This window comes from Aptenodytes forsteri, unplaced genomic scaffold (genome assembly GCF_000699145.1).
Source record: "Aptenodytes forsteri isolate BGI_AS27 unplaced genomic scaffold, ASM69914v1 Scaffold289, whole genome shotgun sequence".
NCBI classification, from domain to species: Eukaryota; Metazoa; Chordata; class Aves; order Sphenisciformes; family Spheniscidae; genus Aptenodytes; species Aptenodytes forsteri.
The window spans coordinates 1611479-1625777 of NW_008795025.1; the positions used below are offsets into that span (position 1 = coordinate 1611479).

The following is a 14299-nucleotide window of genomic DNA, read 5'->3' on the forward strand; positions in this document are numbered from 1 at the left end:
TTTTACTGCTTTTCCTTGAAAGTGCTTAGCTGAAGTATTAATTACGTGCATTTATAACGTAAAAACAGAAACTTTTTCCCTCTAAGTAGCTTACTACTTAAGATGGTCTAAATCTCAATAATCTTCGTAAGACTCCCAGTTATATTTTTAAACTCTGACATGAACTTTAGTCAAGTTGTTTAATTCGAGAAATGACTTGATCACGATTTTTGGTACATAGTTTGTCTCTGCCATTAAAAACTATTTTTGATTAAAGACTGATCATAAAATATTGTGTATAATGCTTTTGCTTTCTAAACAGCATGTGACTAGAATGGGGGAGGAAATGAACAGTCTGTTCACTCCAAGATTTTCATTTTTAGTACACACATTTTCCATAAATGGTCTGTAGAGCACTGCTATTAATTTGTCATATGGGAAGTTCTCTAGCATGGACATCAAGAGGTTGTCTTAGCAGAAGACCTGAGCGGTTTGTAGACTTGTAACTACTTGTGTGAGCTAGAGAGTGTGGAACTGCATTCTTCTGGTTGAGGCATTTTCTTTCTGAATGTCTGACTTGTGTTCGTGTTTTACTGCTAAACCGAAACTAATGTGGCCGTGTTTTGACTGAAATGGGATGGGGGGCATTCACGTGATGGCAGGTTGGAATAGGCTATAATGAAAGGCTGGAATTAGGGGTTCTGGGGTGGTAATTTATTCAGCTAACATAGTTGTGTATGAAGAAAGGTATGTGTCTGCACTGGATGTGGTGGTTTAAGCTGATTATAAAGACAAGCTTGGAGTACACTCTTAAGGACATTAAAGGCCTTGCAACTCAAATGTAATTGCAAGAATGTGTATGGTATGCTTTTAAGTATCTGATCTGAATGAGAAGCTCCTTGCAGTCATCTAATGTTTAAAATATTTTCTTTGTCTTTCTGATTAAAATTTATGAAGTTGGAATTCTCTTAAGCTGCCTTTATCCATGTAGGGCAAGAACAAATGTTTTGTACATCAGTATGCTTCTCTAGTTGCATTATCATTAATTTTCTCTGGCTTTACAAATGTTACGTTTCTCCCGGTTTTATTATTAAAATATTGCTACAAAAAACTTTTCCTAGTTCACAGCGTGCCTGTCAGTTCTTACTTTACTGTAGAAAGAAGAGCTGATGATACGCTAATGTTAGCAGCTTGCATTTGTCTTTTGATAATTCACATAGTAGAACCATCTTATATTGGAGTTTCTGTGTTACCCATAAGTAAGCACAAAAAATAAACTTAAATAGACTAAAATACAAAAAGTTGTCAAAATAACATATCTTGTGATCTCTCCTTTCTGCAAATGTGCTAGAAGTAGTCATGAGGCTTCATCTTTGTCGTCTTCAGGAAGTCCAGCAATAGTAGGTATGGTGTGGGAGGGAGGGAGGCTTCTGGTAGACTAAATCTTTGCTCCTGATGAGGCCAGTAGGACTGACAGTCATCCTCTGCTCTTTTCTCCAGTGGTGGTGTAACTGCAGAGCTAATGATTACTCAGGATATGCTGTATTTGGGGAACATAATTTTATGGCCTTTCATTGCCTTCGGAGAGTTCTATAATAGTGGACCTTCACTTTTATATTGAGGATTTACTTTGAAATTAGTATTGATTTTGAGTTAGACTTGCTGTTTATTGCAAATGCTACATAAGCTCTTCAGCAACATTTTTACAACATGACATTTGTTAAAAAAAAATACATCGACTTAATAAACTGTTTATAACATACTTAAAATCTTGTGTATTAAAACTTTGTCTTTCTTTTGCCAGAAAGATCTTTAAAGCAAAGATACTTTAAAACACTGAAACAAAACTTATTTCAGCAGTGAATCCATTACTTAGGCCTGGGTGGAGCTCAGATTGCGTCATCTGTCTGAAAAATATTCATGCTTGTGAATTCATGCTTAGTCTGGAGATGTGAAAGACAACAGAGAGCTAAACTGCCAATCCGTATTTGTAATCACTCTCTGAATATTATAGCTGTTGTTTAGTGGCTTTTTTATAAGGTGAATCTTCTAACAAGTTTTTCTGCTATATACAAGTCAGTTACCTGAAGAACTTGAGTTCTTTAGTTTTTCTGGGATTTCTATGTATAATACCCTCTCTGGGTTGATGGGTAAAATTGTGGCTAGGTTGGGGAGAGAGAAAATCTTTTTGTAGAGTTGCATGTATAAATAGTTATGAATAGCCAAGTCTTTGAAAGAGTAAAAGCATGTTGACTGTAGTTTCGAAAGTGATACAAAATATTTCTGTATTTAAAGTAGTCTAGTTCTAACACTTGTTTTTTGGTCCAAAGTTGCTAAACTGCCTCTTGTGGCTAGCATGTTAAGTAATGCCTGTTCAGAATGGTGGAGAACATGCACGTCTTTTTTTTTTTAAGTGCTGTTTTTGTGGTTCCCTATAGCAGACCTAAATCTGCGTTCTTTTCTTGATCACTTGGTATTTTGGAACTATAACTGAGATGCAAGCGTGGCACAGTTCTGCACCTTAGTACTGCTGTGAAAAGTAACGTGAAGCTAAACCTGTCCTTGTTCACCAGTCACAACAGACGTTTGGTTGAGCTACCCGTCTTTGGGCACTTTCCAGCCTTGCAAAGGTGACAACAGCAGTTTGTTTCCCCCTATGCTATATGTGACTCTTCTGAACTCTGAGTCTTAAGCACAATAAATCCCAGCACTCAGCCAGAGTAGCATTTTTCAGGAAACTGAAATGGTAATAGACCATATCTGGAAGTGCATGCTATTTATAAAGTCTATCTGAAAATATATTTTCTCTTTTTTAACACAGAAAATATAAAAAACATAGGTTCATTTAAAATATAAAAAGTCTAATATACAGTGTTCTTCATTCTAGCTCTTTACTCCCTAAGGAATCAGGGAAGACATTCTGAATTAATGTAGGTGGTACCGTCTTTATTTAGTGGATACCTACAGTAGCTGTCCTTATTCTGAAGTGCTAGGAATGGTTTTGGTTCTGTATTTTTATATGAACTTGTAATGTATAGGCTGACCGTTATGTTGCCCTTTTTTTTGTTTCTAGATTTATTTTTTGCTGTGCAGACAGGGGAAAACTTGTTCTCAGTTTCCATAATATTTATGGGTTTTGTTTTTGTTTTTTAAGTGGTGTGGTTGATTTTTAACTCTGTTGCAGGTGGTTTCAGAGAAGTTTGCTGAGAAGGATGTGATTGTGGTTTAGTATCACCTTTGACTTCATCGCCTATAGATATAAAGAATAATAAAAACAACTCTAACATAATTGTTGCTTAATATGTTTTCATGTGGAGAGCATATTCTTTGATATGCAGTTTTTTGAAAATTAGTTGTCAGGTAATCTGTATCTTCACACAACCTGTATGACACTCTGGGTAAGACATACACCTGTATGAGGGAGAACAAAGGGCAGGAATTAGGGAGGTAGACGGAGCAGACTCTGGAGGATTAAAAACAGGGGAAGTGGAAGCTCCGAGATGAACTTCCTCATGTGTTATCTATACACATAGATAACAGCCACTGCTGTTAAATCACAGGATTTTTAAACACGCACCCTAAAAAATCATACATGCTATTTAAGAAAAGATTCCTTATACCAATGAAATCAGAGTTTGAGGAATATAGTATTATACATTCATATAACTTTATTATATTATTCCATAATAACTTCATATTACACCTATTAACATATTGTTTACAGCTTCAAAACTAATTATTTAATATTTTTCTTTCTTTGTTAGGTTCTTGTGGCAGGTGGAGAACACTGACCTGAGATGGAAGTCAAAACATCGTTTAGCAAAGCCAGTAGGATTCCTGAAACTGTATCCACGTTAATTAATGACGAATTTGTCCTGGTTCATCAGCAATCTGAGGACACCTCTGGAAAAGATGAAAAACCTCAGCTAAAGGTTTACTATTACTTTATTTTAAAAGTGTAGTAAGATTTGTATTGATCAGAAGATTGTAACTTCTTTTGAATATTTAATTAAAGATACTTGTGTGTGCTTGAGGAGACTTTTAGACTGTAATTTTTGTCCTTGCTTATTACCAGTGAAATTAACAGCTCAGATCAAGCAAATCTGTCCAAAAGTGGCAGGGGGGGTTTTCTTCAGTTTTTCTTTAAATAACTTCCTCGGGGGTCAGCTTTGTTATTATTCTGTGGATTTATACATTGAAAAGAACTTTTTAGTCCTTTACTAAAGAATGAGCTTCAGATTAAAGCTTGGGAAATATTCTTTATTTAGGGATCAGAGACAATGAATGTTGTTATCTTAAAAGCACGTAATTAGGCTGCATAGGAAGAGACCACAGAAGGTCTTGGGTTTTAGTTTTTAATTTAGTTTTCCTGCTTAGTGCTACTTTGAGCATGACTAAGACCTTCTCTAAAAGCTTTCTACCTCTAAATAGCAGAATATTTTAGCATTTGGGTGACAGCTGATTGGTGACAAACTTCCCTACTTCAGTTGCAGTAGCTGATTGGTGGTGGTTTTGGTCCACTTGGAACAATAGGAATTTGTTCCCCTTGAAATGACAGTAAGTACTTAGTCTGTCTTTGCGTAACTGATTGGCAGTTATTTACAACTGATGATTTCTGTCTGTATTAAACACTAGCTGCTTCTTTAGTAATTGTGTCTGGAAGGAGGCAGGTGAACTGGAGGTAGAATCCATGATGCAACTTTATTATTGGCCATGGGTTTTTTTGGTCTGAAAAGCTAGTACTTGTGAAAGGCTGTATTTTTTTTTTTCTCCTAGGGAATGTGTTTGGCCATTTTCTTGCTATTTCCTTAGACTTGCACCCCTCCTATGTGTGTGACAATTGGTGAAATAACTGAAATGGACTGGATATGACTAAGAAAGTAAAATTTTCTTTAAGACTCATCTATAACAAAGTCTGTTGATCTTTGTTCTGAATGGAGGATCTAAACACACAAACCTGTTATTTTAAGAGAGCTCTGTAGTTTTTAAATGGATGGTTGTTCGATTAACAGTGAGAATATGTGCATTAAATGTAGTGGGATGAGACAATGGATTATCATAGAATAGTTTGGGTTGGAAGGGACCTTTAAAGGTCATCTAGTCCAACCCCTCTGCAATGAGCAGGAACATCTTCAACTAGATCAGGTTGCTCAGAGCCGTGTCCAGCCTGACCTTGAATGTTTCCAGGGATGGGGCATCCACCACCTCCCTGGGCAACCTGTGCCAGTGCTTCACCACCCTCAGCGTAAAAAATTATATATATACACATATATATCCTTATAGCTAGTCTAAATCTACCCCCCTTTAGTTTAAAGCCATTCCCCCTTGTCCTGTCGCAACAGGCCCTGCTAAAAAGTTTGTCCCCATCTTTCTTATAAGCCCCCTTTAAGTATTGAAAGGCTGCAATAAGGTCTCCCTGAAGCCTTCTCTTCTCTAGGCTGAATAACCCCAACTCTCTCAGCCTTTCTTCATAGGAGAGGTGTTCCATCCCTCTGATCATTTTTGTGGTCCTCTTCTGGACCCGCTCCAACAGGTCCGTGTCTTTCTTGTGCTGAGGGCTCCAGAGCTGGATGCAGTACTCCAGGTGGGGTCTCACCAGAGCAGAGTAGAGGGGCAGAATCACCTCCCTCGACCTGCTGGCCACGCTTCTTTGGATGCAGCCCAGGATACGGTTGGCCTTCTGGGCTGCGAGCGCTCATTGCTGACTCATGTCCAGCTTTTCATCCACCAGTACCCCTGTGTCCTTCTCGGCAGGGCTGCTCTCAATCCCTTCATCCCCCAGCCTGTATTGATACCAGGGGTTACCCTGACCCAGGTGCAGGACCTTGCACTTGGCCTTGTTAAACCTCATGAGGTTCACACAGGCCTACTTCTCGAGCTTGTCCAGGTCCCACTGGATGGCATCCCGTCCCTCAAGCGTGTCAACCGCACCACTCAGCTTGGTGTCGTCTGCAAACTTGCTGAGGGTGCACTCGATCCCACTGTCTGTGTCATTGATGAAGATATTAAACAGTACCGGTCCCAATAGGGACCCCTGCGGGACGCCACTCATCACCAGTCTCCATCTGGACGTTGAGCCATTGACCACTACCCTCTGGATGCGACCGTCTAACCAATTCCTCACCTGCTGGACGGTCCACCCATCAAATCCATACCTTTCCAGTTTAGAGAGAAGGATGTTGTGGGGGACCGTGTCAAAGGCCTTACAGAAGTCCAGATAGATGACATCCGTAGCTGATTTAATTTTGTTGATTCTTAGTGTGTTGTCTTGTTCAGCAAAGTTTCTTAAATTTTGCAATGAGTAAGACTATGTGTTTGAAAAATAATAGTGAAAGTAAAACTACAAGCACCTTTAAAAAAAAGTCATCTCCTTCTGCTTACAGGTATTTTCAAATGGAGACTATCAGCTGGAGAAGGCAATGGAAGAGATACTGAGGGATTCTGAAAAAGACCAGAACAATTTCACTGCTCTCCGAGAAGGTTCCAGTGATGCAAGCAGCCAGGCAGCTGGAGATGGGTCAGCAGGTCAAACAAATCAGCCATCTTTGCACCTTGTTTTAGACCCTTCTACAACAGGTATTGCTAAAGTGCTTCCCCCCTCAATCACATATGGCAGTTTTCTTCTTTATGCAGTTTCAAGTTAACCTTAAAATGAATATAAAGTTTTCTGGAGCTTCATTCCAAAACTATACTGGAGAATACCCTGGGGCCTCCTCTCCTTTTCTGATTAGTTGAGAATTATAGACAGGAATAGTTTATCATCAGATTGATACCCTGTGCTGCTCTGTTTTGGTCAAGATAATTTTCATTTTGTCTCCAGCCCTAGATGAGTTAGGACTGAGTATCGTGTAACATGCTGAATGGACTATAGTTGAAGTAGAGATGCTACTGATCGAGTATGAGAAGTTTCAGGGTAGTGTTCATTGACAGTACTACCTATGAATGAAATACACCCTGAGCAAACTGATGAACTTTTCAGCTCTGGTTCTGTCACCAGGTATCAGTAAGGACAGCTTTAGATTTGATATTTGCTAGGAATGATTGTGGTATTTTTCTGGTATTTGAAGTTTTGGTGAAAAAGGGAGGACTGAAAGCTTTTTATTTAAACTATATTGTATATATTTGATGTAAAATATATTGTAGCTTTTTTTTTTTAAATGTATATTAGGAATACAAGGCTGTGGCCATCTCTGTGGGCCTTGAATTAGAGTTCTTTTTCCCTCAGCAGCATGCAGAGCAGTTCTGTGGCATAGTATCAGATAATTTCCATAGCATCTGTTCGGGAAGTAAAAAAAAAAAAAGAAAGTTTTTGTGGTAGAATAAGATAGACAGTTTACGCATAATGAAAACACCCTTCTCTTAATTACATGTATGCTCTATTTTTGAGAAACTTACTTTACTGGCTCCCTGTTTGACATGCTTCAAACAGAACACAACCCTTAGCATGAATGAACAAAGAAATACTTGTAGATACATTCCCTCCCCCCAGGAATAATTCAATTTTGCAACCTTTACGATTTAAGTATTATGGAAATATTAGCTATAGTAATAAGAAATAGAAATAACAGGGCAGATTGCTTAGAGAGGTTTGGAATGTCCATCTTTGGAGATACCAAAACTCGGCTGGTCAGGGCCCTGAGTAACCTGATCCAGTTTTGAAACTAGCCAAAACCTGATCTGTCTTTGGGCAGGAGTTAAAGCTAGATGACCTCTAGATGTCTTTTCCAACCTAGATTACTCTGATTCCATACTTAACGAATTTTTCTTCCACCTCTCCTCTCATTTCTCAAATGTCAAAATGCCTTAAAAAAAAACCACCAGAAAACAATAACAGCAAAACTCCCAAAAGCTCCCTCAAGACCGCCCCTGTCCATAGTAGTGTGATAGTGGAAAAAGAACGCTTCTCTTCTGCTGAGTAGAGGAACAGACACATACCCCTTTTCTTTTCTCCAGCTCCCTGATGGTTTCATGCAGTTAATATAGCTATCCCAGGAATGTGAAACACATTTAATAATTCTACACAAGCTGCAAAGACATGTGAGAGAAGAGAATTAGAGGCATCTTTATGCAAAACGATGAGTAGGAATTAGAAGGAGGTATAAGCAAACCAAAGAACATCTGGGGAATGGAGCTTAAGAAAAAATTGTGTTCTAGCACTGCTAAAAATAATCAAAAGGCAATTTATCCCTATCCAATACTTGGAAACATGCATTAGAATAGAATAGACTTAATATTAAGCTGCTGAATGGATTTCTTACTATTGGAGCTTGACTTTTGACCCCCATGTCTATTCTCAGAAAAAGTGGGAGATTTTGCTATGGAACTTGTTCAGAAAACAATGTGTAAAAATAAAAACAAATGGTTAAAGAAAAGGTTTCTTCATTTTCAGAAATCTCTGCACCAAGGCCATCTTCTCCCAGTGAACCCCTGGAAGAGGACAGCGTATTGTTTAACAAACTGACTTATTTAGGTTGCACAAAGGTGTCTGCCCCTCGAAATGAACCAGAAGCTCTACATGCCATGGCAAACATGAAATCCTCAAGTCAAGCCCCTTTACCTGTAACGCTTTATGTTCCGAACATTCCAGAAGGCTCTGTAAGGTAACACACAAATGTTTCTTTTGTTACTTGCACAGACACATAAAAGGTGGATTCTGACTTTGTTACTCACACAAGGAAGTAGAATTGCTGGATTTGTGCGTAAAGTTCTTGCTGAAGACAGTTATTCTTGAGAAATTCCTCTGAAGCAACAAACGCATGCTCGAATTTAACATGCAGTACATGGTTGGTGGTAGCGGTTGCCATACAGTGTCAAGAAAAGCATATCTCTCTACCTGCATCTCTGTTCAAATATGATAATAAGAGATGCCTCTTTGTCCAGGTAGTTCATTCATGTAAACTGCCTGCAAATTTGTGGTACCTACATGTCTAGGTATAAGTCTCTTGGAACTTAAAGCAGAGAGAAATGTTATCATACTTTTTGTCTACATGTGCATGCCATAGCTTGTGGATAATGATAGAGAGCATGGTAGTAATACTGCTTGTCAGTAATCAGATACAGTGAAATACTTTGCCTTTCAAAGGGAAATGGTTGACTTGTGGAAGTGCTGTATCAGTGGTCACATTCACTTGTTTGTGGTTATTTGCTCAAAGCCCTTATACCATGAAGGATTATTTGACCCATTTCAAACCAATGAATCCTGAAAATGAAGCACGAGGCTGAAAGTCATCTTTGGGGCATGGGATTACTCTGAGGGTCAGTGTCTCTGTATTGATTATCAGCCAGTGCCTGTTTGTTAGCTGTAGGGCCAAATATTCTCAAGCATCTTGTTCAGTGATTTCTGATATACTGGAAAGGGAGAGCTGGTAATGCCTGTTTTCTCCCAACCTCCCTAGTCTGTAATCACCTCCAAGGTAGATATGTTGAGACAGTACTAGTCCTGCTGGCCTTGGGTTAGCTGAAGTTTCAGTTCTAGACTCTTCCATATTTGTTGAGGATTTGAGATGCTCAAAGATTTGAGGATTTGAGATGCTGGTTTCTATTTCCAGATACTGCTTTGCTAAAGCCAAGTCTCACCTGTGTCTGCCTCATGATGCATATGCTGATAGTCTCTAGATACTAGAAAACATTTACTTGTCCCATGTGAGAAGGGTCTTTTAATTAGTGATGACAGTCAAGGGTTCTTAATCAGGGTGCACTAAAGGCATACCTGTAGCAGTCTTCCATCCAGAAGTAGGGAGCATCGCAATATGCAAGATTTTTATTTTTTAACTCTGATACCAAGATATCTGAAGGATATGGTTAGATTTCCTTCCTTTTCTGTGCTCTGCCTATGTATTGACTATCATCTTGTGCAGAAAGACAGAAGGACCTTCAAGCACGTATATTATTTTCTTCCATTTTGTTCTTTGAACCCAATTTAAGATTTTGTTTGACTTTATGGCAATATTTAATTTGAATTAGGAAATTACACTGCATGCTTTTATGATGGCAACTGTCACATAGACACTAGATGTTAGGTGTGCTGTACCTATTTTTGTAGCCATTGTGGCCATTCAGGAAGGTTGTTTTGCAAGTGAAACTGCAGGTTCCTTTGATCTTTAATTGCAGAGGACATCATTAAGTGAAGGACTGCCTAAGAATCTGCACAGAACTGTAAAGGTGAATCCATGTGTGACATAATACATTCCATCAAAGTTCAAGTGACACCAGTGTCATCTTTGAGGAGTGTTTCCATTCCTGGTATCTGAACACTTGTCGTGTGGGGTTCCATTTAATGTGTCCCACCAATATTACAGCATGCTGAATCCTCTCTGGGCTTTTCTTGCCTTTAGAAGATTAGTCCTTTATTTTTATTGTTGCAGACTTGGGATTCTCGTCCAGGTAACGAACGTTTATTCACCCTTGATGTGAATATGCATATGGACAAGGAGAGAAAAGACAGGGGAGAACTGTGTAGCTCTAACTATTATTCTTTAAAACTCACTGTTTAGTGGTCCATTCTGAGACCACCACCCCTGTTGTCTTCTTTAAAGTTTCTGAAATATTCGTGGGGTTCTGAGTTTGAGAGGAATTTAAAATTTTTTACGAGCCCTTAGGTCTGTGATTATTATTCATCTGAACATGGCAGCAAGCATTTGCTAAGCTATATAGCCCTGTAGATTCTGAATAAATAATGTGTTCTTAATGTTTTCTTAAACAGAGATTTAAATTCTTTTATAATATTGAAATTTCTTTGATCTTTGTATGCAAATTGCATTTTCATGGTTCCTGTGGTTTCTACGTTTCTACTTGTGTTTTTCACAAATGATTGCAGAGCAATGATGGTCATTGTTATTGCATGACATAAATGTACTATATTTGTTTATATTATAGAGTATAAAAAAAATTAAGCCAATGTTACAACCAGAAACACTTACATCTTAAATTTGGGAAGCCTGACATTTCTGTTCCTACTGCCCATCTTGTGTACTTGAATTTAGTAGTAATTACAGTTTAGATATTTATTTAATTGCAGAAGAGTCTTTTAGGTAGGCCTGTTTGTTTTACTGACCTTGTTCTTTGATCTTCTCTGTTCCTTTCCTTGACAGAATAATAGATCAATCAAGCAATGTGGAGATAGCCTCTTTTCCAATCTATAAGGTGTTGTTTTGTGTGCGGGGACAAAATGGGACTTCAGAGAGCGACTGTTTTGCATTTACTGAAAGCAGCTGTGGAACTGAAGAGTTCCAGATTCATGTTTTCTCCTGTGAGATTAAAGAGGCAGTAAGTATTAAATGTTGTACAGTGACTTGTAAGAAGGATACAAGTGGTATTTTAAGAAGTTATTCCAGATGTGGAAATGGTATATAGTGTCTTGAAAAATATGTTAACACATACATAATGAATTTCACAGAATGTGCAGCTAGTCATATGTGAATATTAATATAATTTAAATTTTTTCTTCTAGTATTTCAATAAAATTCCAAAGTGCACTGTAATGGGAAGATTTAGAAAGCCTAAGTTTAAGACAAATATTTTGTTTTTCAGGCCTCATTTGGGTAGGTTTCAGACTAAAGTTGCAGTGTAGACCTTGTGAGTTACAAAGAATCATTTTACAGTACTCTGCCCTAGATGTTTTAGGAAGAACTATGTGATAGTTCGGGAGAAAAGGATTTTCTAGAGTGGAAAAATAGAGGTTTAAAAAGAAGAAATCACCTTGGGTTTTTGACATCTGCAAGAGCAAGCTGTAAGTTGTGTTGTTAAATACACAACCTGAAAAGTACATTATTCAGGTCCTCTAGTGAGTTGCATTCCTAATCTTGTAATATATATTAACTTACTGACCATTACATGAGCAGTGAATGTGACACAAATGGAAATAGATGTTGTTACTCATACCCTGATCTGAATGTTTTGTGTTATATGAGCCATGCTTTGTGTTCAGTATAAGAGACAAGTGACAGTAATTTTATGACCTTCAAACCCACATCACAATACCCCATAATACCCCATTAAAAATACTCTTTTATTTTTGATAAAACTATTAATTCTTTTGCTTTTCTGCAGGTCAGCCGAATTTTATATAGTTTCTCAACAGCATTCAAACGTTCTTCCAAACAAGCATCTGATCATGTTAAGGACTTTGTTCTTCCTACTCCAGATAGCGATGTGTACACTTTCAGTGTTTCCTTAGAAGTCAAAGAAGATGATGGAAAAGGAAATTTTAGGTAATCTGAATAGAAAGGGAAAAGTAGAAATCTCTTTGAAAAAAGCATATAGCTACTTGCAGAATGCACAGCTACTCTGTTGCAGTAAAATTGATTTGGCCTCTTTTCATAAGTAGACTTGTTATAAAAAGGAAGCTGTTGCTTTGCTTTTACAATTTTCTTCTCTGTATCTTTTCTGTAAAAAGATTAAAAATCAAGATACCTTTTTCAAGTTAGTTTCTTTTAAGTACACGATTTCTGGTAGGGATGCTCAAGGTAGGCCTGTGTCAATGGAAAAGATAGTAGGACGTCCATTAAAAACTTTAGTCAAACCAATTTTCTTCAGTAAATACAGTCTAGTGGTCTCTTTTTTGAGTGTTGTTGTTTTTTTTTTTTTTTTTTAAAATAAGCTCATGAATTCCAAATTTATTGAAGATTTAGAAAATGTAAACTTCTCTAAGCATTACAGGGGACAGGGGAGCAAAGTATTCTTTGCTTAACAGTTAATTAGAAGGTTTTTTGGAATGGAAGAGGGAGTTGATAATAAGAGTTAATTCTGTGAAAATGTCTTATTTATTTTTTGCTTCATAGCCAGTATATAGCATATTTTCTATCTTTTGAGAATCCAAAATACCCCATGCACCCAATACCCCATGCATTTTTGCATATCTTTGTCTGATAAATCTCCCAGACAGCATACTAAGTGTAAGTCTATAGTCTGTTTTTCTTCAGTGTTGTTTTATTAACTTCTGAATAAAGGAAGAGAAGGTCTCTCAAATGAGTTGAGCCATTAACAGTTTAAGTGGGCTGCTACTCTCTTTTCTGTATTTAACTGTTAATCCTATGTAACTGTGCTAAAGAAATGTGTTTCTTTATTCTTTTAGCCCTGTGCCAAAGGATAGAGAAAAATTATATTTCAAGCTTAAACAGGGAATTGAGAAGAAAGTGGTGATTACAGTTCAGCAACTCTCGAACAAAGAACTGGCCATTGAAAGGTAAGATTCTTGTAAAAATAACGCAGGTTAAGTTTTTGAGAGAACAGTATTTAATGTACTTTTTCCTGGCTTTGTAAGTTATGTGACAGAAAGAAATACAACAGTAACACAGAAAGTATTATTGCACAATACAATTAATTTATAGGTGCACAGTTCAGTTTTAAATTTCTTTTTTTTTAGGTGAAAACAAGAAACATAGCCTGTAATACTCAAACATTCTTGTTTTTTTGCCATTTAATTGTCTTTTTGAATGTGGTGTTAGGATACTTACGACATTCAGATGCTTTTGATTTTGCTTTCTGTTGTTTTTAAGTAGTGCAAACACATGCATTTATTGTAATCCTGCATTACCAGCATCTCGCTGTTTAGTAAAAGTAGCCAAGTTAGGTTGTCTGAGCTATGTTAAACCTTGGCGAACATTAATCTGTTAGATCAATGTATTGGAACACTACAAGTTTGGACTCAACCTGCTGGTTAGAAGAAACAATCTTTTGGTGGAGTCTTTAAGATGAGTAGGATTCCTTTGTAGTTTTGTTATAATATGATTCTAATGTTTATCTTGAAGTGATGGTGAAGAGCTCAGGAATGGTTGATGACTCATTTTGTATTTCCTGGAAATTGCATGAGAGGGATCCCTTTTGGACAGAATAATCTGACTTTTTGTGCAAAGCACTTGCACAAGAAGCGGACCATGCATGTGAAGAATAACAGTTAATGTGTTCATTAACAGTAGACTCTTGTTACTACAGTAGTAGTAGGTATTGTATTAATTTAAATTAGAAATGCCTTCTCAATAGCTCAATTTTTAAAAATAGCAAACGCCACCAGATGGCAATCTTACCAAAAGAGTAACAATAGGAGAATTCAATTTTAGTGAAAAAGGAATTCAAGATAATAGGAGAATCAAGAAGAAAGCCCCACAACCCTCCCAAAACTTAAGATTGATTTCTTCACTTGCTTTCAAGCTCTTGTTTCAAAAATGAAACTAAAATTTTAGACAAGGAATATACAGCAGAATTTAGTAAGTTTAATCATAGAATCATAGAATTGTTTAGGATGGAAAAGACCTTTGAGATGATCAAGTCCAACTGTTAACCTAGCACTGCCAAGTCCACCACTAAACCATGTCCCTAAGTG

At 37.3% G+C, this 14299-nt stretch overlaps 1 protein-coding gene across 1 annotated transcript in view; it reads left to right on the forward strand.

Moving 5' to 3' along the window:
- The first annotated feature begins 3757 nt into the window (after positions 1-3757).
- Positions 3758-14299, forward strand: part of RABGAP1L (RAB GTPase activating protein 1 like) — a 239104-nt gene continuing 228562 nt past the window's right edge. Inside the window, 6 exon segments of the mRNA XM_009275856.2 lie at positions 3758-3911; positions 6363-6555; positions 8369-8579; positions 11070-11244; positions 12028-12188; positions 13052-13162. Coding sequence (XP_009274131.1) covers positions 3777-3911; positions 6363-6555; positions 8369-8579; positions 11070-11244; positions 12028-12188; positions 13052-13162 — 986 coding nt within the window. The 5' untranslated portion in view covers positions 3758-3776.